This window comes from Oxyura jamaicensis, chromosome 1, assembly GCF_011077185.1.
Source record: "Oxyura jamaicensis isolate SHBP4307 breed ruddy duck chromosome 1, BPBGC_Ojam_1.0, whole genome shotgun sequence".
Classification (NCBI taxonomy): Eukaryota; Metazoa; Chordata; class Aves; order Anseriformes; family Anatidae; genus Oxyura; species Oxyura jamaicensis.
Genome location: NC_048893.1, coordinates 1000505 through 1023279, shown reverse-complemented (window position 1 = coordinate 1023279; position 22775 = coordinate 1000505). Strand labels below are relative to the sequence as shown.

At 45.0% G+C, this 22775-nt stretch overlaps 1 protein-coding gene and 1 long non-coding RNA gene across 2 annotated transcripts; one reads left to right on the top strand and one right to left on the bottom strand.

Annotated features, from left to right (window-relative positions):
* Positions 1–455: 455 nt before the first annotated feature.
* Positions 456–12119, bottom strand: LOC118160792 (carboxypeptidase A2-like). Its single transcript, XM_035315780.1, has 13 exons — positions 12026–12119; positions 9470–9558; positions 7501–7582; positions 6493–6627; positions 5625–5723; positions 4773–4874; positions 3929–4030; positions 3078–3188; positions 2619–2709; positions 2039–2238; positions 950–1034; positions 524–759; positions 456–485 (listed from the first exon to the last, which is right to left on the bottom strand). The coding sequence occupies exons 2-12, from the start codon at positions 9532–9534 to the stop codon at positions 572–574; spliced, it is 1260 nt and encodes a 419-aa protein (XP_035171671.1). The 5' UTR covers positions 9535–9558; positions 12026–12119; the 3' UTR covers positions 456–485; positions 524–571.
* On the top strand, positions 9067–17670 carry LOC118160797. Its single transcript, XR_004747679.1, has 3 exons — positions 9067–9099; positions 10353–10358; positions 17528–17670. It is a non-coding gene; the product is annotated as an uncharacterized LOC118160797 (long non-coding RNA).
* Positions 17671–22775: the final 5105 nt, after the last annotated feature.

The following is a 22775-nucleotide window of genomic DNA, read 5'->3' as shown; positions in this document are numbered from 1 at the left end:
GAGAACTGGGACAGAACGAATTCTACATGGTGAAGTTTATCAAGTGCTTCGGCAGCTCTGAAGGACTCACGCTGCTCTCAAGGGGCAGCCACAAATTTCTGAAATATTTTAGAGCCTGCACCATCACCTCGGGGAGGTGGTTTCGGTGCTGGTGCCAGGGCTGGCCGTGAGAAGGGGGCTACTGCATGGGCGAGGAGGTTTGCCAGGGAAAAAAACGCTGCCAAGGGCTGCTGTTGCTTGCTGCAAGCACATTTTGCATTTACTAATGGAGATGGAGCTGCAAGAGGGCACCCAAAGGGGCACAACACAGGGTAGTTTGCTGCAGTCACAGGCCAGGAGATGGATGTCTCCTTTCCAAGCGCGTCTTTTGACCGAATCCTAAAATCCTTACGCCTTGTAAGGGTCTCCCATGCACACAGAAACACAGCGAACCACCAAGACAAACACGAAGCGCTTGGAGGAATGCACGCGGGGTTTTTATTCAGCCAGATGCCGTATCATTACAGCTGTCTCAAGCACACCAAGGATTTCTGAGCCTGCTGTTACAAACAGCTGACTCCCACCCCTGCTTTTAGTGTGCGTTGTCTCGCACATGCTCAATGATTGTCTTCAGACCCAGCCACGTCTCCTCTGCCGTCGGGATAATTTGGCTGGCTGGCAGGAGGAAGCCGTAGCGCCCCGTGTCTCGCAGCTCAAAAGCGAATGAGTATTTAATGCCATAATCGTAGCTCCAGTCTATGCTGCCTCCACTGGCTTGGTCTGAAAAAGAAAGGGAGAAAAACCACGGAGGGTGAATGTAGGATTGATCTGAGCTCTGCTTCCATCCTTTTTGTATTTCTGAGGGCAAGCATTAGGTTTTCCTGCGAACGCTCAGCTCCAAAGTCTGATGGTTCCAGAGACTGCTGCCCTGGGACAGCCCGTAGAGGCTCAGAATAGCAAAAATACTCACAGATAGTAGAGCAAATGCTCCCCACTGTAAAGGTGGTGCCGTGGAGGGACTGGATGGCACTGGCAGCAGCTTTCCCCAGGGCATTCTGCAGAGGCGAGGACAAAGGACGAGTCAGAAAGGAGCCACACTTAATGAGACTAAATGTTAAGATTTCACCAACCTGAACGATGCTCAGGGAAACCTCCAAACTAGTTTACAGCCTGCTTTCACTCCCCATAAAAAGAAATGATGCCAAATCAATCAATTCCTTAACTACTCACGCTAGTGACAGCACTCAGCTTTCCCAGTATTTCTGGGAGGTGGCATTGCAGGTGAATTAAATCAAAGCAGGTTCCACAACTGATCATCCAATGTTTCATCTCCCCAGCTGCCTTTGTCAAGAGAAAGTTCAAAATACACCAGAAAATGCCGAGGAAGTCAGAGACCTTCCAGTGCCCAGCAGCCAGCTTTGTGCTTACTGCAGCTACCTAACGGGTGGCTGTAGAGAAAACAGAGCCAGGCTCTTCTTGGAGCTTTAGAGCAAAAGAACAAGGGGCAACACCAAACTGCCACAAGGGAAATGGCATTTAGGTATTGGGGAAAAAGAAAATCCCCGTGACAATGGGGAAAATTTGGAATGGGCTCCAAGAAGCTGTGGAATCCATCCTTCCAAGCAGTCAAAACTCAGCTGGGAAAGCCCTAGGCAGCCTGATCTGACCTCGAAACTGGTTCTGACACCAAAGCCCACCTGCTCTGAGCAGAGGGTTAGACCAGAGACCTCCAAGGTCTTAAATTAAATTATGATAGTGAAATGCATATTCCCTCAAAGCTATTATTACGGGCGTGATGCTGTTGTTAGAGCAGAAAGAAGGGTTTCTGGATGAGCAAAGAAAGCCATGGTGGGGACGGCACACGTTTGTGTGCGACCAAGCCTTCTCTTTTAAAGGCATTGCACTGCATGAGGCCTTTGCTCACTCTCATGAGTGGTTACTGTTATGGATGGCAGAGTTTATCCCCTTGTTTTCATCCTGATGGCTCACTGTAATAGTTTAGTATGGAAAGCCAGCGGGACAGAGCAGAGGAAGCTAAAACCAAGTCATTGTGTCTCACCAGCTCAGCGTGGTCTGCTGGCTGCGTGCATTTATACCCATAGGGGTACATCAGGAGCTGAGAGTAACTGTGGAGGGTGAGGAAGGCCACGATGTTTCCATGGTTCTTAATGAAGTTTACAACAGATTTAACTTCCACCTCTGAGTTGGCACTGGGCCCATGGTAAGAGTCGGAACAGGGATTGCTACTGGCTCCAGGACCTGTTGGTACAAAGGGGGAACAAAGAGAGACCTGTAAGGATCGGTGTTCGTGGAAGGTCAAAGCAGACCAGCACAAAGCTGGGCTTTCGTAAGACCAGGTCTTTAGTCAAAGGCAAGGTCTTAAGTGCTGATAAACGCTAGAACAGCAACAACAGAGCATGAATACTCAAGGGACATAAATTCTGGATGATACAGATTCCTTTGTCTTTTGCTCATTGGCAATTAATTAACAGGTGTCTTCACAAAAGGCAGCAACCATTCTATCTGACCATTTCCTTTCCGAATCCTTTATATTAAGATTGCTGGTCCTGTGTAACAGGATCCAGGAGCATGAAAGGAACTTTCTTCTTCCAGCCAGAATCCAGAAACTTTATTCCTACCTCCAAAACCTGCATCCCAGTTCCTGTTTGGATCAACTCCAATACACAGACTGCCTGCATTCTTGGAGCGGGTCTTCCTCCACATGCGATTCTGAGAAAAAAAAAAAAAAAAAGAAAGAAACACTATGGAGCAAATCTCGGTTCCTGCATTAATGCTGCTACCCAGAAATAATTGCTGTTCAGCGGGAAGTGATCCTAGGCACAAGCCTAAGAACATTTCTGATAGGCTGACAGCCAAAATGGGCCAATGGACACAACTGAAGGACTGGTGAATTTGCAGTGAAGGAGAAAGATGGGGTTAGACGAGTAATTGGTATCTTTGGCTTCCCAACTCTTTTGTTAATTCCCTCTTACAACATCAGCGAATGGACATTCAGAGCCTATTTCTCTTGCAGTCCTTGGCTGGGGAGAGCATGACGGCTTTCTCAACCGGCTTAGACGCGCAACGTGTTTACTCACTGTGGTGTGAGTGCACTCATATCCATCAGGGTTTGTAACCGGCAGCAGGAAAACATCCAGTTTGTTCAGCAGAGAGGTGATGGATGGATCGCTCCCGTAGTCGGAAGCAATCTATGCAGAGGCAAGAAGGTACACCGTGATTATCACCATATTTCTTCCCCACACATTTGTGCTCTAACAACTACGTGCAGAGGCAAAGCTGGCTTTCAGAGCAGGCAAACAAGAAACGCTAATTACCTACTGGCAATAACTGTTCCTCGTTAGATTTGGAGCTTGGAAAGAGCAATGAATCTATATCACTATTTTGTTCCAAAGACAGGAATTTAATGGAAGAGGGCAACAACATCTTCCCCTGCCTGTCCCTAAACACGGACCAAGGATTGAGGCGGATTAGCCAGGTTGGGAACGTACAGCTCTGCTGCTCTCCTCTGGTGGCTAGGTCATTTTCAACAGAAATAAATGCTCATTTAGTGAGAACTGGAATGTTTGGCACCTTTGTGGAGAGCAGCCAACCACACAGTGTTCCTCTGTGTGTACAGACTGAAATAGCAAACTGACCTTCTCCAAGTCCTTGGTCATTCACAGGGCTATCAGCCCTGGAATTCTCAACAGTTTCACCTGGACTACTACATTTTGTCTGCTTAAACTTCTTCTGGATGTTTTAACTGTGTTTTTCAATAGCATTTTTCAATTCTTTGTCTAAATAGTTGCCAATACTGTGTCTGGAGTCAACTGTGTTTTAAGAGGGGTGATTGAGAGTTCTCAGAGCAGGCTGAACACGTGCAGTTGCAGTATATTTTTAACTGGAGGCATTCCCAAGGCAAAAGAAAATGAAATGCTGCCAAGGTGACCTTTTTAGCAATCCACATCGCGCTCGCTTGGGTAACCCACTCTCGGGAATGGATGCCGGCATCGATCCAGATTGCAGGACGGTTGCTTCCTCCAGTGCTGAACTGTCAAACCAAAAGAAAAAGTCTTAAAACCCTCACTGACCCCTCTCAGTCAAAAACATCCCATGTAGACAAGGTGTCCTGGTTTGGGCTAGAATGGAGTTATTTTTCCTCCTAGTAGCTGGTAGGGTTCTGTTTTGGCTTTAGGGTGAGAATAATGCTGATAACACGCTGATGGTTCAGGTGCTGCAGAGCAGTGTTTACGCTAAGCCAAGGGCTTTCAACTTCTCATACTGCCCTGCCAGCGAGAAGGCTGAGGGTGCACAAGAAGCTGGGAGGGGACAGACCCAGGACAGCTGACTCATACTGGCCAAAGGGATGTCCCATATCATATGGCATCACACTGAACAATTAATATGGGGTGGCTGGCCAGGGAGGGGGGTGGCTGCTGCTCAAGGACGGGCTGGGCATCGGTCAGTGAGCGGTGAGCAGTTGCATTGTGCATCACTTGCTTTGTACATTCTATTCTTATCATCATCATTAATATTATTTTCCTTCCTTTTCTGTCCTATTATACTGTCTTTCTCTCAACCCGTGAGCTTTTATTTTTTTTTCCCAATTCTCTCCCCCACCCCACTGGGGGAGGGTGAGCAAACGGCTGCGTGGTGCTGAGCTGCCTGCCAGATTAAACCCCAACACAAGGATGCTTTGGACTGAGTTGTGCTGTATCTATAATGCTTAAGTACATTAGTGTATCTACACAGGTATGTACACTCAGAGTCCAAGATATGCTCTACGACCATACCTTGAGCACATACAAAGGCCGCTTCTCATAGGATTGCCCAATCTGGAGCTTACTGACGATGTTGCTGTACTCAGATGCGAGATTATCCAGTTCCTCATAGATCTGGAATGAAAAGCCACAATAATATTTACATTCCGTTTGTATATAATGCTGCCCAGACCAACCACAGGATCTGTTGAAATCCATTTTTATCCCCCTTTGTCTTCATTACTATGGCCTCACCAAAGCCCCGCCTCACCTTACGTCAGGGTAGTCGGTGCTGTTCCTAATGCCACAGATGTAGAGGGAAACTGCTATATCATCAAGATTCATTTATTTCAGGAATAAGTTCAAACCCCTCTCTAAGAACTTCTGGTAAAACAAATACCTTTTCCTCCACTCTGCTTGATGGCTACTGGCTTCCTGTATTTTCCTAGATTCATTTATTTCCCAGTTTCTTTTGAGGGTCAGAACTGAAGGGTTTTGAGAGAACTCTATAGGAGTTTATCGAAAAGTATGATCAGCACTTGCCTGTTCCAACACTCTGTGAGGAAGTGTTGGCTCATTGTGCTGACCATGAAATTAATACATTTAAAAACAACACTTTTACCAGAAGAAGTAAGTGTTTAAGGCCAGGTTGAAGGGGGGGGGGTTAGCAATCTGGTCTAATGAGAGGAGTCCCTGCCCATGGCAGGGAGGTTGGAACTAAATGATCTTTAAGGTCTCTTCCAATCCAAATCATTCTCTGATTCTATGAAGAAGCCAGAAAGAAAATTTAGATCCTAATACAGGATGTTTGATTGAAGACAACATGAAAAAGGGCAGAAAAAAAAAATGAACCTTTTCCCCAAAAGCAAGATCTAAGGAACTCACAGAGCTTAAAGAATGGTAAATTCCGTAGTTGAAAGTGTTGCTGCTGCGCTCCATCTGTTGACTGGCGACCATATCTTGCTTTTCTCTGTCGAGAACAGCCTAAAAGAAGCCAAGGAAAGCGTGCTTAATTTGCAAGCTCCTGACCAAACGTTTATAAAATAATGAAATGGTGGCACTGCATACTGGCTCCAGCCACAGTCCCCAACTTCACACAGCTACGGAGCAAACATGCTTCTGGTGAATTTGTAGTGAAGTGGCAAGAATACTGATCTTTAAATGGTCAGCACGAAGTTTTTAACACTGGTTAAGATGAACAAGAACAGCATTGGAAAGCTGGAAAAGGGGGCAGTGTTTCTGCTATTTTAGATGCTCTCATGGGATTACTGCATAAGAAATGTTGGATTTGGGCCCATAGGAGCGATTTTTCTCTCACATGGTGGTGTACAGTTCTTCTGGCTTATGATGCAAAGACACTTGTAACAGTTTACTGAGTTATGAGTATCTTAGTGTAGTGATTCCCCAACTTTTGGGGCCAAAAGACCACATGGAATTCTTCAGGGATTATCAGAACCGCCCTGTGGAGCCTATGAGCTTATTAAAGTCACTACCCAACATGGGTTCAGATAGCATCTGCAAAGTGATCTCCACAGTTTCTCAGTGCAGCAATGATCCACAGCTTGCCTTTGGAAAATCAGTGACAATCTATAAAAATATAGAAAATATAGTCTATAAAAATAAGAGGGGGGCTATAAAGTCTATAAAAATAAGGGGAGGACCTCACTGAAGGCAGACTATAGAAGAATCCATGAATTAATAAAGAATCCATGAATTCATCAATGAATTAATGAATCCATGAAGCATTACCTACCTGCAGGTCTTCGATCAGGATCGAGTACTCAATCCTATGGGACTCCAGGAAGATTTTCACTGATTGGAGGCTGTTAGCAGGGACTCGAACATCCACAGGGAGGGAGAAGGTGGAAGGATTTATCCAGAAATCAAGCTGAAAATAAAAAGGAAAATGGATTTGGTTTGGGGAAAAGTGTGCTTTGCAAACAGCTTTTCTAAAGCTTTAGAAACAACAGTTTCTCCCAAATCAAACAACTTCTGCAGTGTTGTTTCCCATCAATCATACAGCGCATTTCATCCTGTAGCTTGGCCTCCCTCACCTCAACCTTGTATCAACATGACAAATACACACAAAAACATAAAGATCCAGCAGGAGATTAGAGACAGCATTTTCACTGACTTTATAGCTCCGGTAATGTAAGCAAGAGGAAATTTCAGTCTTCTATAATGATTATTTTACTATTCACCTTTTTACATGTAGTAGTTTCAAGAAAAGCTCCATATTACATTATATGATAATGTGAAACCCGTTGCTTTTATTTCTCCTTTGGTATGGCTTTTCTAAATTTTTGTTTCTAAACTCAAACAATATTTTTAAGTGAAAGTGATAATAAAAATTCTCACCAATGATAATAACAACAGTAATAACACAGAACTTTATAGCATGTTTTCCTCTTTCGATATAGGTCAGGCTAATTTACTAAAATTCTTTCTGTTGTTCTGGGAGACCGGTACAAAAGTATTAGCATCCCCATTTTAACAACAAGGTTTTCAATCCTAAGAATAAGAGCAGAGCAGCTCAAATACGGCTGTAAGTGGGAAGAAAATTTGAATGCAGACATTCCTGACTGTCAGGCTAGTACTAGAACTTGTAGATCCAAAACCAAGTATTGAGACAGTATGTGTATTTTTGGCAGCTGACACACTATGGTATGTATGATCCTTACAAATCCAATGCAAAGTCCTGCCAGGATAAGTCCTACCCGAGTCTGAAATGTTAAAAAATGCTGCTGTGATAATAACGTACCTGAAGGTGTTCCAGCGTTTCCAAAAACTGTAACTTCCTAACTTGTTCCTCATTTTTTGTCTTGATTCGGAGAACCTGGTGCCTGCAATAAAAGAAATAGCTGGCTATTGAGGTTATGAATTTGGTGAGTAATTACTTGAATGATATCAGCCGATACGGACGTCTTTAATGCAGTTGACTTAGTGCTACCCAAGAATTTAATCAACAGCCTGTAGAGCCAGCCTGGTATATGTGCACTAGATTAGTAACTAGTTAAATGTCAATGTTTAAGATTTCATCATAAACAAGACATCAAGTAAATAAGTTTTTAATTGGTTACAAGGATTAAAACTGCATCTATTATTCTTAGTCAAGGACTTGCAAAAAATTGAGTTTGTGAATGATGAAATGGTGGTAACAAGGGGCAACATCTTCACACCCTGCTCTGAGCAGAAAAGTGAAATAAAGACCTCCGGAGGTCCCTTCCAACCAATGCTTTTATGAAATAACAAAAGGATCTACGAATAACAAGTGTACACAATGTCTGTGGGACAGCAGATCCTATTCTGGAGAGCCAGTGGGGATTCTGAAGGAAACCTGAGAGCCACGGTGAATAATCAACCGCAAGCAAAGCCTGGGATCGATGCCACGGCCAAAAATACCGATGTGCTCCTTAGCTGTAACACCTGAGGACTATTGAAAGAGTGCGGTGTAAATGCTGCATTTGCAAGTGGCATATGGCAATGTGTTTGTTTTCATTCTTTTCTTCCCCTGGCATCTGCCTTTGGCCACTGTGGGAGGCAGACCAAAATCCACAGAGTCCCATATCCTGACCTGGCTCAGCTGCTCTGTTGGCATCCAGTGCAAGCAGTACTGAAAAATGGAGATGACTCAGAGCAAATTGACACAAATAATTGCAGAACTGGAAATCACATCTTAAGGCACGGTAAACAAGGGACTTAACATAGGAGCTCAGTTATTTACTAGTGTGGCCTCAGCTGCTGAGAAATGTTCCTTAACACTAGGTTCCTTGGTCTGGCCAACTGAAGTGTAAATTTCTTTTGTTGGACCAACTTAAACCAACACTGAATGTACTTTATCATGTTAACTTATTATTGGATTCTCCACCATCATAAGCTTTATTTTGGATTGGATTCTTCTCTGAAGAGGAGATGAGGTTCATTAACCACAGCTACTGGAGGTGATTGAGGAATTAATGAGAATCCAGTCTATAATATGCCAGAGATCTGATTAAAAGACCACAATAGTTTCTTCTGATCTTTACAAACCCCAGAATTTTAGTAAATTAAGTATACTATTTTACTTATTCTTAATTCTTATATTTTAATACACTATTTGCTCACTGGAATCTAGGGATAACTAGTTTTTTTTATTATTTTCTGTTAAGGTTCTTACATGGTCAGTAAGGCTGTGAGGAAATAAACCAGAAGGAGATTGTTTTGCTATGAAACAGACACTTAAACCTTTAGAATATAATGGCTGGAAATATAGAGTCAGGTCAATTAGAAAGGCTCTGCAGAGGATTAAACATGTAAAGATAAATATGAAATCTTCAATAAACACAATGGGAGGACATTAACCTGTCAGATCTGAAGGCAGGTTCTGATCTTCTGGCTCTGGTCTATGCTGGACCAGATCTGTCAAGCTCTCAAGCTTTGCAGTGTGTTAAGCTCCAGATCTAGGCTTGAGACCACTCCCTACCTAGCACTTAACCTGAAACAAATCCTTGGGTGAATATAGGAGCTCAACTCTGCAGCTACACCCTTCTCTTTGAACATCCCAGATGAAACTAAAGAGAGAGATTCCTTCAAACACTGGCGAACCAAAGCCATGAGAGAGGTCAGTCATAAAAAACAAAGAATGTGCCCCAAGCAGATTTTTTAAAAGTTGCAATAATGAAAAAGAACAACTGGAAAATGCAGTCTTGAAGGTCGTGAAGTGAAAGGTCGTACACAAAAGCATGACTCACCCAACAAAAGTTTCCAGGCATAAGGCAGCCCCAAAGAGGGCACTGAAGATCAAAATCAGCTTCATGTTTGATATGAAGAGCAACTCAATCTAGCAAAGGTGAATTTATAGAGGACTTGTTAAGAATCCCTTCTTCAGACAAAACACATCTGAATTCCAGGTGACTAAATTCTCACATGTATCAGCATTTCAAGGTAATCAACAGCTTGGAGGCTGATTTCACCTCCAAAAATATTTTCCACTGATCTGGAAATTCCTGAATTTCCATTCAAACCTGTAACAAGAATTGTTTTCAAAGCTTTGCCCACAAAACATTTTACTGACCTGGTAAACATTTTTCTGCTAGGTAGAGGGGAATGGAGTCAAACTGAATGTTAGCACAGCTCTCATGGGGATGGAGCTCTACCAGTAGATTCTTGCTCATGTTTTTTTCTCCTACAGTAGGTTTCTAGTAGTCTACTCCTTGATACAAAGAGTCAGCTAGCAGAAAGCTCTCACTCAAGCAAAAATACAGAAACTGAGCAATTATTTTGAAGGATGAGCTCCACACACTGCCTGCCATACAAGTTGTCTTTGGTAGCCTGGACCCAGACAATGCTATACATTTTCTCTTATGTATAATTTACACATTTCTAGGTGTAAGGCAGATGGTTTAAATATATCTTTATTGAAATGACTAACATCCCCCTGTCCCTGGTTGGGGTAGTTTCATACAAATCCAGCCAGCCTTGCCAGTGCTTCAAGCAAATTAAGGATGCAACAAGTCTCACATGAAGACAATTGTACAATAGGAGCAGAAGCAAAGCCATGGGTGAACAGAAATGCAGGAGCTCAACCTTGGACAGCCTTGCTAGACATCTCTTCCAAGGAAGAATTCTTCTCAGGAGAAGGTGACACAGGTTTAAAGAAGTGATGGAACAGCCACTGCTGGGACCACTCAGCTCTACACACCTGCAGTGCTGTTTCCTGATCTGATAGCTCTGCGTGTCCCTTTACACTTGTGGTGGATGCTGCCTATGCCTCACGTTACAGGAGATGGTCTGCATCTCATTTCCCTTCCACACAGGTGCCCAGGTATTTGAGTTGTCACTTTCCACAGTGAAGGAGTAACGGTGACAGGCGCTCTCCTGGCTGAGCTTTGGGAACTTCTTCTCTTGCCTTTGGTCAGAGGAACACCCGGCTGTGGTTGTCCCAGAATGACAGGTAGAGCCGTAGGGCTGTTGGATGCACTTTTCCTTTGTCCCATTAAAAATGTAACTAAGGAAGAGACAGGCGTCGAACCTGCTGCAATATGTGCAGATAGGGCTCCTGGGAACTAATATGGGAGAGAACGGAGACAGTTCAGCTACTCCGTAATCAGCCTCAGGCCTCCCCTCCCAGGAGCCACACCTTCCACTCCGAAAATCTAGGTGAAGGGCTGAGGGAAGGAAATGGCTGACAATCCTCAGCGGAAGGTGTTACTACAGACATCACCCACATAATATTCCCTCTAAATATTCATCAGCACCTCTCTGAGGAGCTTCCCCCGGCTTCCACTCCCACCCTGCCCCTCTGGAGCTGGAGCAGTGGCTCCTTGTCAGCAGATTCCAGGTAAGTCTCTGATAAGGGCAGGCTCCATGTTTTTGAGAAGAAAGGGAGCTTCTGGCAGGGACTCTGCCTGTTTTGACAGATGGGAATTAGTCATACCGCAGTGGCTGTGTCTTGGGGGCACACTGTGGAGAACATATGCTCTGCGAGAAGGTGCGTTCCTGCGAGTCCTCAGGTCTTTGAGGTTTAACCTAACCCCGTCCTTGGGAAATAAGCAGGTATCTCCGCTCCCCTCAAAGTAAATCAGGTAATGTGAGTTTTTCCTAAAAGACAGGATCCACCACGAGAATTTCCTGCTTCTGGCACTGCGATAATTCTGGTGGGAGACAAATTCAAACTGTAGCTTATGGCCTTCAACATTTCATAACAAACTGGTAGACGGTCCACACCATCTCCTGCAGATTCACTCTTTGAACAGGAAGAAGGGACTTAATTTAGGGCAAAATTACAGCTTGCTTCATTATTCATGCTATATCCTGCATGGAGTTACACGCTGCCAAGAGATCCCGCCAAACATTATGTCAGGTACACCAACAAGCTCCAAGTGCCATGACAGCCTCATCTGGGGCCTCCACCCACTGCATTTCAGGAGCTGCATTTAAGCGCAAATCTTTGCACCCTTTCCTAACTCCTACTTAAGGAATCAGGGAATATTGTGCTGCAGAAGCCTGCGGCGCTGCATCCTCCCACTGGAACCATGCAGTCCTGCAGGGTTTGGGGATAAACCTTGAACCACAGGGGAAGTCCTGTGGGCAAAATCCTGCACAGGCTGAAAGTCAGCCTCGCAGCGCTCCGCTCAGGTTTCAAAACACCTGAGCAAATTAGGGAGCAGCAGGAGCACGGGTGTACCACAAGAGTGAGCCAGAAGCCTGAGGTGACAGCAAGGCAGGCAGGGTAGAGAGCTCACCGCCAGCTACATGGCCTCACGGGACCCAAACACAAGGAGCAAAACAGGTCTGGGGACACTGACCAGGGACAGCCGTGCTCCAGATCCCGGATAAGTCCGCAGCTGCAAGGCAGGTCCAAGGCCAGGCCGGGATGTCACGAAGTGCAAACCCAAGGACACCATGCACGAACAGCAGAGCTCAGACAGGGCCCAAACCAAATGGCCTCAGCTTAAATGCAGCTCCCGGGTCAATGGGCGGAGGGTGCGTGGGTGGGGGCCCCACACGAGGCCGGTCTGGGCCCTGGCGCATTCATGCGGTAGGGTGGGACGCCTGAGCAGAGTCCCAAGAGGATGCGGTCTCACGCGGTGAATCACGAACACTGCGGTAACATGTTAATAACTGAAAGGTTGAACGTATCTCATCCGACCAAGGTTTGCCTCCCTACAGTTGCCTTACAAAGTTTGTCTGTGCTGTCTTTGATACAGGGCCAGAACGGGCATAACCCCTCCTGCCAACCAAGAAAGACCTCAAAAGCCATCGCGCTTGGGTGGACTCGCTCCTTTTTGTAAAGATCGGCCCCTCTGTTGTTATCCCTATCTGGAAAAGGTTCCTGCAACCAATATACAGCATAGTGATCTCTCCTGTCACATGGGAAGTGCTGGGGCTGTGAAGGAAGAGGCAGCTTGTCCTCACTGTGCTCTCAGAGTACGTCTGTGCCTGAGTCCATGCCTTGTGATGCCGTCCATGCCTGTCACCCATCCTCTTCTGTGCCTCAAAACAAGTGTTCGGCAATTCATTGAGGAGGGGAACTGGGAAGAGGAGACGACCAGTGCTGGAGTGAGCTCTCCTTGTGCTCCTTGTGCCCCACGTGTCCCCTCTGCCCTGTCCACATACCTCTGGCATCACCTCCGGCTCTCTCACGGGTTCCCTAGGCATTTTCTGTCTAACTTTTTTGAACCCTAGGCATAAATTTACAAAACTTATCTTTACCTTTGGAATTAGTCTCCCTTTTGTCAGAGCATAACCATTTATCTTGAGCTTCTGGAGGATCTGCTGTAGGAAAATAACATACAGTACAGATTTTGTTACTTACAACAAAGTATGAACATCACTTCCACAATATCTAAGGGGAAAATACATAATGCTAATTCTTACAGCGTGTGCAGGCTTCTGAGAATGGCAGTTCTGATGGCCCTGGGACATGAGACTGAGTGGTGTTTGCACAGCTACAGCACAGGGAGCGGTGCCAGATCTGGCACTGCTGCCCTGCTGCTGTGCCTCAGCATGGGCCAGAGGAAAATGCTGCCAGGAGCCCTCATGTCCTTGGCCTTTCTGCTGAGACTCCCAACAAGACCGCAGTCCTTGGAAATCCAACGCAGAGACATTTTTCTTCTGTCATGACCTCGAGTTAGACCTGCAACACCAGCGCGGCAAAGGGCTCCATCTGCAACTCATCTCCTGGATGATCAAAGTTAATCCCATGCAATTGGCTATAATGCAATTCACTTTGGATTACTGCTAGGAGAACTATTATTTCTGTAAGTAGATTATTTAGGCATTCCTAATCCATAAGGCACCTTAGCAATGCCCTGGATAAGGAATGAGTAGGGATTTAAGTATGCGGCTCACCGTTTGTAGACACCACTGGCATCATTTGAGGACCAGAACATTTATTTTGATCTCTCTGGCAAATTTGCAGCTACATGCCAATGTAATAACACTGATTGCCAATGTAATAACACTGATTGCAGTGAAACTACTAATTTCCAACTTAAATTTCTTCAAATCCCCAAAGCAAGGCCTTCAGCTTTGCAGGGTTCCACAGATCTCCTGTGCCTGAGTCACACAGCACCACATACTCCATCGGAGCCTGTTGGGGCTTTGCATTGTAGGACACCAAGCACATGTAGGAATTGTAACTAGTAATAACAAGAGGAGGGGAAGGGTGCTGGGAGAGATCCAATCAGTTACTTCTACCTGCAGATTAAAGACCAGTTCTAACAGTGACATCATCCCCTGAGTGAGACAGAAATAAGAATAACAACTTCTGAGGCTGTGAAAGCCTTTTAAGCAGGGATGTTTTGTACGAGGCCCACAGTAAGCTTCTGCTAAAAACCAGCAGATGTCAGCATAAACCCCAAAATTCTCTATCTTCCTGGAGCATAAGCAGAGCAGACAAGACATCTCATCAAAATGCCAGTGCAGCACCAAGGCAAGATGTTCCCTCCAATCCCCCCAAGCCTTCCTCATCTTCATCCTATTTCCTCTCCTCTGGTTTCTGACTGGTGCCAGACAGCAAGGAGTCATTTTGCCAATAGCACAAAAGACAGGAAAAAGGGTTTGCCATGGAGCCTCATTGCTGGACGCGGGATCCAGCGTTGCCCCTTCTCCGAGGGAACAGCGTTCTCGTGTTCAGAGCAACCCCTCGTCCAACTGACAGTCTCAGGAAACCCTGGCCAGGAAACACTCACAGGGATGACAGCATTGCCAAAGTTGCCTCTTTTGTGCCCGTTAAGTCCTTCAGCTCTGATCTGGTCAGTGCTCTCAAGTGCTGTCAGCATGCATTGTTTGGGGCTGTTGGGTGGGATTCACCTCATCTCTCTCTTGCGGTGTCAAAGCTGGGAAGCACTAAAACAAGACCATTTTTCCTCTGTGACTATGAAGAAGGAGACACATGCAGCCATTCACCACATCCTCAAGCAGCTATTTGATATTGGAAGGCTAAATCCGATTTTTAACAGCCCCTCCATATTAGCTCCATTTGATGCCTTTCAGGCTTTCATCTTCTTGCTTAGGAAATGAGTCAAAGAGCAAGAGAGCTTTCAGACCTGTTGAGCTTGTCTGTTGGCATGGATCTAGAAAACCAACTCTCAGCCTCTTTGGGCACAACACCTCCCAGCAGCCCAGGCTGCCCCTAGCCCCATCCAGCCTGGCCTTGGGCACTGCCAGGAATGGGGCACACCCAGCTTCCCTGGGCAACCTGTTCCAGTGCCTCACTACCCTTGGAGTAAAGAATTGCTTCTTTCCATCTAATCTAAATCTCCCCTTGTTTAGTTGAAAGGCATTACTCCTTGTCCTATCCCTACACCCCCTGACAAAGAGTCCATCCACAGCTTTCCTGCAGCCCCCTTTAGGTAGAGGAAGGATGCTGTAAGGGCTCCCTTGAGCTTTCTCAGCACCATGACGACGCTGTGTGATTTTCCATCCAGTCTTACGAGCCAAGCATGCCACCCAAAGCCATCCTGTCAAACGGGGATACCTTTACCTCAGCTAAGACCTTCTGGATGCAGCAGTTCACCCCAAAATTCACCCAGCCCTCTTCATTTACAGCACTCCAGGTCAGAAATAGGAAGTTATGCCCACACAGGGCACAAACAGAGCCAGTCCCTTTCAGGTTTTCTTGCAGCGTGCAGCGTGCGGTCAGATATACATCAGTGTGTCCCCGACTGGTCGGGCCGTACAAATCTCACAGCCATGTGTGACTCTACACTACTGCAGCAGCACACGGAGGCAGCGAGTTCACACACACCCCCACACCCCGAGACATTTTCACACACACACAATTGTCACACCACACACACACACACACACTTTTCACACCTCTCACACCCACCCACCCACCCATTTTCACACCTCGCCCATGCACTCACACACATCCATGAGATGGGGAAGATGCTAAAACTTATCCAAATTAGTATTTAGCTACATATATGGTAAAATATCCTAATTAGAAGAGAACGTAAAAATATCCTAATAATAGGGGATGTAGTTGAGAAGCAGATGTGAAAAGGAAGATATTGCTCAATGCCAACGGATGAGGGAAGGACGAACAACTCATTAGGGAAGGATGAACAACTTGTTGGCAGGAAACAAGGCAAAGATAAAAGATAAATAAATAAATAAATAAATAAGACCTTAGAGATGTCTAGCACGTGATATGAACCCCGAGGGCATCCTGGAAGGTGGCCGGCAGAGCGGCCAAACAGAAGGTAGCCAATAGAGCAGCCAAAAGGGGTTTGGTGGCCGATAGAGCGGCCAAAAGGGGTTTGGAGTAGAAGCTGCCATTCCCTGGTTCTAGGAACCACAAGGAACCTCCTAAAGGTCATGGAAGAGACAGGAGGAGGGTAGGCGAGCTTTAATGGTAACTGACATAGTGTTTGCAGCTGCTGGGGAATAATTCTAACTGGAATAATAATTGTATGTTGCATTTGTAAAGGCCCGGGCATTTTTATTAAAGTGTTCTTTTAAACATGTGTAAAGATATGTAAATACAGTGTAATATAAGAACTGCTATTGGGGTGTATGCCAAAGGGAACCAAATTTGCACAGGCGTATTATCGGTCTTTCAGGCTTAGACGTCCTTAGTGTAATTGTCTACAGGCAGTTAACTTAGGGTGGCCTGATTTTAGTTGTATATATACGTATATTGTGGATTTTGGAGGGATTGGGATAAACTAGTGAACAGCTCCTGGGAGGAGGGTGGAACCTTAACTGCTGTAGATTAGAATGAGAAAAGGTCAAAGCAAAGAAATCCCGCGGAAAAGCCCCCTAGGATGTATACTAACAGATTGGAGGGATATAGTGGGGCGAGGGGGGAACAGAGAGTAAAAGAACTCTTATCAAATATTGTAATCAGTGGTGGCCACTTTATAAACTAGAGGATGGAGAGAAGTGGCCCCAAAATGGAACTATTAATTATAACACCATATTACAGTCAATGTTTTTGAGGAGAGGAGGAAAATAGGATGAAATGTTGTATACTGATGTTGTTTCAGCATCTTGGAGGGAAAAGGTATGGAATTAAGTTGGCCCTTGACTGAGCCTTTGATGTTGGCATTAGAAAAGTACAGGCTGGAGAAAGCTAAAGGAAGTGTTAAAAGGGTTGTTGAAGGTGTTTGAGGTGAATGAGCAGGGAAAGAGGATGTAGGAATGTTAATAGTTCTGCCTCAGCCCGAGGCTGAGATCTCAAAATCACTGGTGTGCGCCCTCTGGGGCAGAGGGATCATGATGGGTCCGAGAGAGCTGTCATGAAAACAGAAAAGCAGTTAACTCTTAAAACAACCTGAGTTCATGTGTGAGCTCAGATTGCCAATGGGATTTGCCAGTTGCTCAGGGAACTGCTGACAATTGCATTCCCCTGACCGACCCCCACTGAGACCCTAATCATCCCGGTAATTATGAATGGTTACGTAAATACTAAAATCTGGTTAAACTGGGAATTGAGAATCTGCTTCCAACAAGGTCCAAAAGAAACCCCTATGGAATTTTTGGACCAACTTCGAAATGCAATGGAAAAAGAAAAAAGAAAAAGAAAAAAAGAGGACAAACAAACAGACAAACAAACAAAGATTTGGACCTGGCTTCAGAGGACAAACTGTCTAGCCTTTTTCTAGGGTAATCGACCCCTGATATCAGCAGGAATAATGTGGATCTGGGGAATCAACCCTAGCAGACCCTCCACTGGTTATAATGAAGCTAGGGGAGGAACAGAAGAGAAAGTGAAGTTCCTTGTCGATACGGGGCAAGGTACTCGGTTCTAAATCAAGCCTTAATGCCTTCAGGGAATGATTATGTTAAGCTGAAAGGTGCAACCGGTCAAGCTGAAAAGGCCTATTTTTGTGAACCTTTGAAATACAAGTTAGGAAAACAACTGGGCATACACAGATTTTTATATATGCCCACCTCCCCATGGGCACTCTTAGGTAGAGATTTATTAGAGCAGTTAGGAGAGGTAATAAAATTTAAGAAAGGGGAGATTACTCTGGAGGTAAATGATCAACAATATATATAGACAATAAGTTTAGCCCTGATCAACCTTCCAATGGAAGGAGACGTTAATGAAGAAGTTGCAAACCATGTATACCCAAGGGTATGGGCCACCGATGTGCCTGGGAGAGCTAAAAACACTCCACCTGTCGAGATCAGACTCAAGGAGGGAAGGCAGCCAGTAAGGATCAAGCAGTACACTCTGAAGCAGGAAGATAGGGAAGGAATTCGACCAATAATAGAAAAATTTCTGAAATTAGGACTGTAGAGGGAATGCAAATCCAATTTTAATACCCCTGTGTTACCTGTCTGCAAGCCGGATGGGTCATATAGGGTGGTCCAGGATCTACGGGTAGTAAATAAGATAACCGAGGATCTCTACCCAGTGGTGGCAAACCCATATACTCTATTAACTGTATGAACACCAGAACTAGCCTGGTTCACAGTTTTAGACTTAAAGGATGCCTTCTTTTGCCTCCCTCTCCATGAAGCCAGTCAAAAAATATTTGCATTCGAATGGGAAAGTTGCAAGAGTGTGCGTAGGACCCAACTGACCTGGATGGTGTTACCCCAAGGATTCAAGAATAGCCCCACAGTATTTGGAAAGGTAGCAAAAGATCTTGAATCCTGGGAGGCCCCACCAGGGGAAGGGAAATTACTGCAATATGTTGATGATATTCTGATTGTCACTAAAACAAGGGACACCTGCTTGACTTGGACAGTGAATCTGCTAAATTTTCTCGGACTCCAAGGGTACAGGGTATCTAAGAAAAAGGCCCAAGTAGTGCAACAAAAGGTAACCTATCTGGGATATGAAATCAGTGCTGGGGAAAGGACCTTGGGACAGGCTCAAAAAGAGGCAATATGCCAGACTCCAAGGCCACAAACGGTGAAGGGACTATGGACCTTTTTGGGTATGCCTGGGTGGTGCTGTCTATGGATTTATAATTATGGACTGCTTGTTAAATCCCTGTATGCACTCACAACTACTGAACAGAAATGCCTCCAATGGGAAAAGGAAGCAATATAAGCTTTCAAGCTACTGAAGAAGGCCCTGATGTCAGCTCCGGCCTTGGGACTCCCAGATGTGAGTAACCAGTTTTTCCTTTTTTTTCCCACGAGAAGCAGGGGATGGCCCTGGGAATATTAGCACAAGACCTGGGCCCATACCACAGAGCAGTTACCTATTTTTCCAAACAACTGGACACAACTGCAAAGGGATGGCCTGGATGCTTGTGAGCAGTCGTGACCGTGGTACTAAACATCTAGGAGGCCTGAAAATTCACCTTGAAAACACAGAAAATTACTGTGTTAGTGTCCTATATGGTATCTGCAGTACTGGAAGCAAAAGGTGGACATTGGCTCTCCCCGCAAAGATTTTTGAAATATCAGGCTACAATGGTGGAACAGGATGATGTGGAAATTGTTACGAACATTGTCAAACTAGCGTCTTTTCTTAGTGGGAACACAGGGGAACCAATGTATCACGACTGTCTGGAGACCATTGAAGCAATATATTCGTGCCATCCGGATTTGAAAGACAATCCTATGGAAAACACAGAAAACTGGTTCACAGATGGGAGCAGCTACATCATCAGCGGAAGATGACATGCTGGTTATACAGGCACCACTTGCAAAGAGGTAATAGAGTCTGGGCCTTTACCTGCGAACGCCTCTGCACAAAAGGCGGAAATAATTGCTCTGCCCCATGCCTTGGAATTGGCCCAAGGCAAAACCATAAACATATATACGGACTTAAAATATGCCTTTGGGGTTGTACATGAGCATGGAGAGATCTGGAAGGAGAGGGGATTATTGAATTCGCCGGGCAAAAACATCAAGGAAATCTTGAAGTTGCTGGAAGCGGTTCGGCTCTCTGAGAAAGTGGCAATCATGTACATCAGAGCACACCAAAAGGTAAAATCAGAATTGGTAAAAGGAAATGAGCTGGCAGACAGAGAGGCAAAACAGGCAGCCAAAAAGAAGGTAAAGACAGAAGGGGCCCTGATCCCCGATGGGCAAATCTCCCTAGAAGGTAAGCCTAAATATACAAAGGAAGATCAGACATGAATTACTGATCTAGAAGGTTCCTATAATGAGGAAGGGTGGGCTTTTACCCCCACAAGGGAAAATAATTATTCCCTCTTGTATGATATGGCCCTTGATAAAAGAGGAACATAGAAAAAGGCATTGGGGGGTAGAAGCCTTATATAAACGTCTGATCAGAGAAATTGTAGCAAGGAATCTATATACCACTGTGAGCCAAGTGACTCAGCCGTGTGACCTTTGCCTCCAGACTAATCCCCCAAATACTCCAAAGTTAGAGATAGGCCAAATTGGAAAGGGTAATGGGCCTGGACAACAATGGCAGATTGATTTTTCGGAACTCCCAAGAAAAGGGGGGTACCGGTACATGTTGGTATTAACTGACACCTTTTCAGGTTGGCCAGAGGCATTTCCTACCAGAACAGCCAAGGCTGGGGAGGTGGTAAGAATATTAATACAGGAAATAATACCACATTTTGGGGTACCAGCGACTATATGCTCTGACAGGGGACCGCTTTTTTTTTTTTTTTTTTCAAGAATAGTGCAAAAAATCAGCCACCATCTAGGTATAGATTGGCAACTTGATAACCCCATATTGCCCTCAGTCGAGTGGCCAGGTAGAAAAGATGAACCACTTGATCAAACAACAGAATGTAAAGTTGGGACAGGAAGCTAATCTGGCCTGGCCTGTCTCTTCCTTTGGCTCTCTCATGCACACGAACAAGGCCAAGAGCCAAGGAGGGACTGAGCCCTTTTGAATTTTGTGGTTCATGCTGACATCTGCTGGTTCTTAGCAGAAGCTTACTGTGGGCCTCGTACAAAACATCCCTGCTTAAAAGGCTTTCACAGCCTCGGAAGTTATTATTCTTATTTCTGTCTCACTCAGGGGATGATGTCACTGTTAGAACTGGTCTTTAATCTGCAGGTAGAAGTAACTGATTGGATCTCTCCCAGCACCCTTCCCCTCCTCTTGTTATTACTAGTTACAATTCCTACATGTGCTTGGTGTCCTACAATGCAAAGCCCCAACAGGCTCCGATGGAGTATGTGGTGCTGTGTGACTCAGGCACAGGAGATCTGGGGAACCCTGCAAAGCTGAAGGCCTTGCTTTGGGGATTTGAAGAAACTGAAGTCGGAAATAAATAGCTTGACTGCAATCAGTATATCGGAATCGTTTGTGGAAATCCCAATTAATTAAATTAGTGATGCTAATTTAAATGAGTGATGCTGAAACACAGGAAAAAACGAAACAGCTGTTTGATAAGGCAATATTTTATATTTTGTATATTATATAAACACACAAATATAAAAAATACATAAATACATAAACATATAAATAAGTACAAATATAAAAAATAGAAATATATAAAAATACAAATATATAAATACAAATTATAAAAATACAAGCTAGCTCCGCCCTGCCCCTCTTCATATACTAATTATCTTATCAGTGCTTCTTTGCTTGCGTAGTACTCTCTGGTGGTTGTCCGGGTGGTCGTCGGGATGAAATAAGATGTCTTCATCAGAGTTGAACGTTTCACCTTATCTTCTTGCGCGTGCTCTCTGAGCCTTTGGTCTCAGTCCAAACTGTAAGATTGGTTTGACTCGGTTCCCTGGGTCCGAGGGGCCCGTTATCTAGGCACCTTGCAAATGTGGCCTTCTTTTAGTCCTCCTTACTCCTCATCATAAATCTGTGCTGGCAGCTTTTAGTCTTCCTCCTTACTCCTCATCATAAATTGGTGCATTCTCTCATACTGTCTTTGCACACACATTTAGTATTTTCCAAGCGCAGCACAAGCACAGTACATCGCAAATGTAACACTTATTAAGCAGCATTCATTGGATAAATGTATATTTCATTTTCTATTACCAACAGATGCATCAATTCACCACAAATTCACCCAGCCCTCTTCATTTACAGCACTCCAGGTCAGAAATAGGAAGTTATGCCCGCACAGGGCACAAACAGAGCCAGTCTCTTTCAGGTTTTCTTGCAGCGTGCGGTCAGATATACATCAGTGTGTCCCCGACTGGTCGGGCCGTACAAATCTCACAGCCATGTGTGACTCTACACTACTGCAGCAGCACACGGAGGCAGCGAGTTCACACACGGCCCCACACCCCGAGACATTTTCACACACACACACTTGTCACACCACACGCAATTTTCACACCTCTCCCACTCACCCACCCACCCACCCACCCATTTTCACATCTCGCCCACGCACTCGCACACACCCACAGACACTTTCACACCTCCTGTGTTCGGCCACACGCCAACACACAAATAGACACTGAAACACAAAAAGCGATGAAACTTTCCAAGACTCATTGTGGAGAATTACAAAGGCAGGTATTCTTTATTAACAGCTCTGGGAGGGTAATTCCAGTGAACACACACACCTAAGTAAGTCAATGAGTACTTATTTATCGTACGGTGATACAGGTAATGTATTATTAATTAATTAATATAAATTATTATTATTATTAATTCATGTATTTTCCAAGAATAGGGAAGTATTTCTGTTAATTATTTGTTAGAACTAATTATATTGTCTCTTCTACTCTTGCATGCGCAGTATGCGCTTTGATGTGTTTCTGATGAAGGCTTGTTATCTTCACCTTGTACTTTCTCCTTTCCGTTTTTGCTCATGTTCTGTCAATGTTTTGCTTTTTTACACACTCAGCTAATTTAATCTTTTAAGTTCTACTTTGGGCACCGTTTTCCTTCTTCAGCCTCGGTTTTGTGGCTAGAGCTGAGTCTTATCCCGCGAGGCCGTTACCACTTAGCAAGTCATCAATCCCTTCGGCTTCCTACGTGACATATTTTGTGTTTTAGACTCTTTTTATTAACCCTTTCACGCCTCGCACCTCAGCGCCGCCCACGTGGCCGCCCGCCATGCTGCGCGGCGGGGCCGTCGCCATGGCAACGCGCCGATGACGCCATCTCTGCGCGCGCGGTGCCGTTAGCGCAGGCGCAGAGGGCGCGGCCGTGGAGGTACGGGCCGGGAGCGAGGCTGG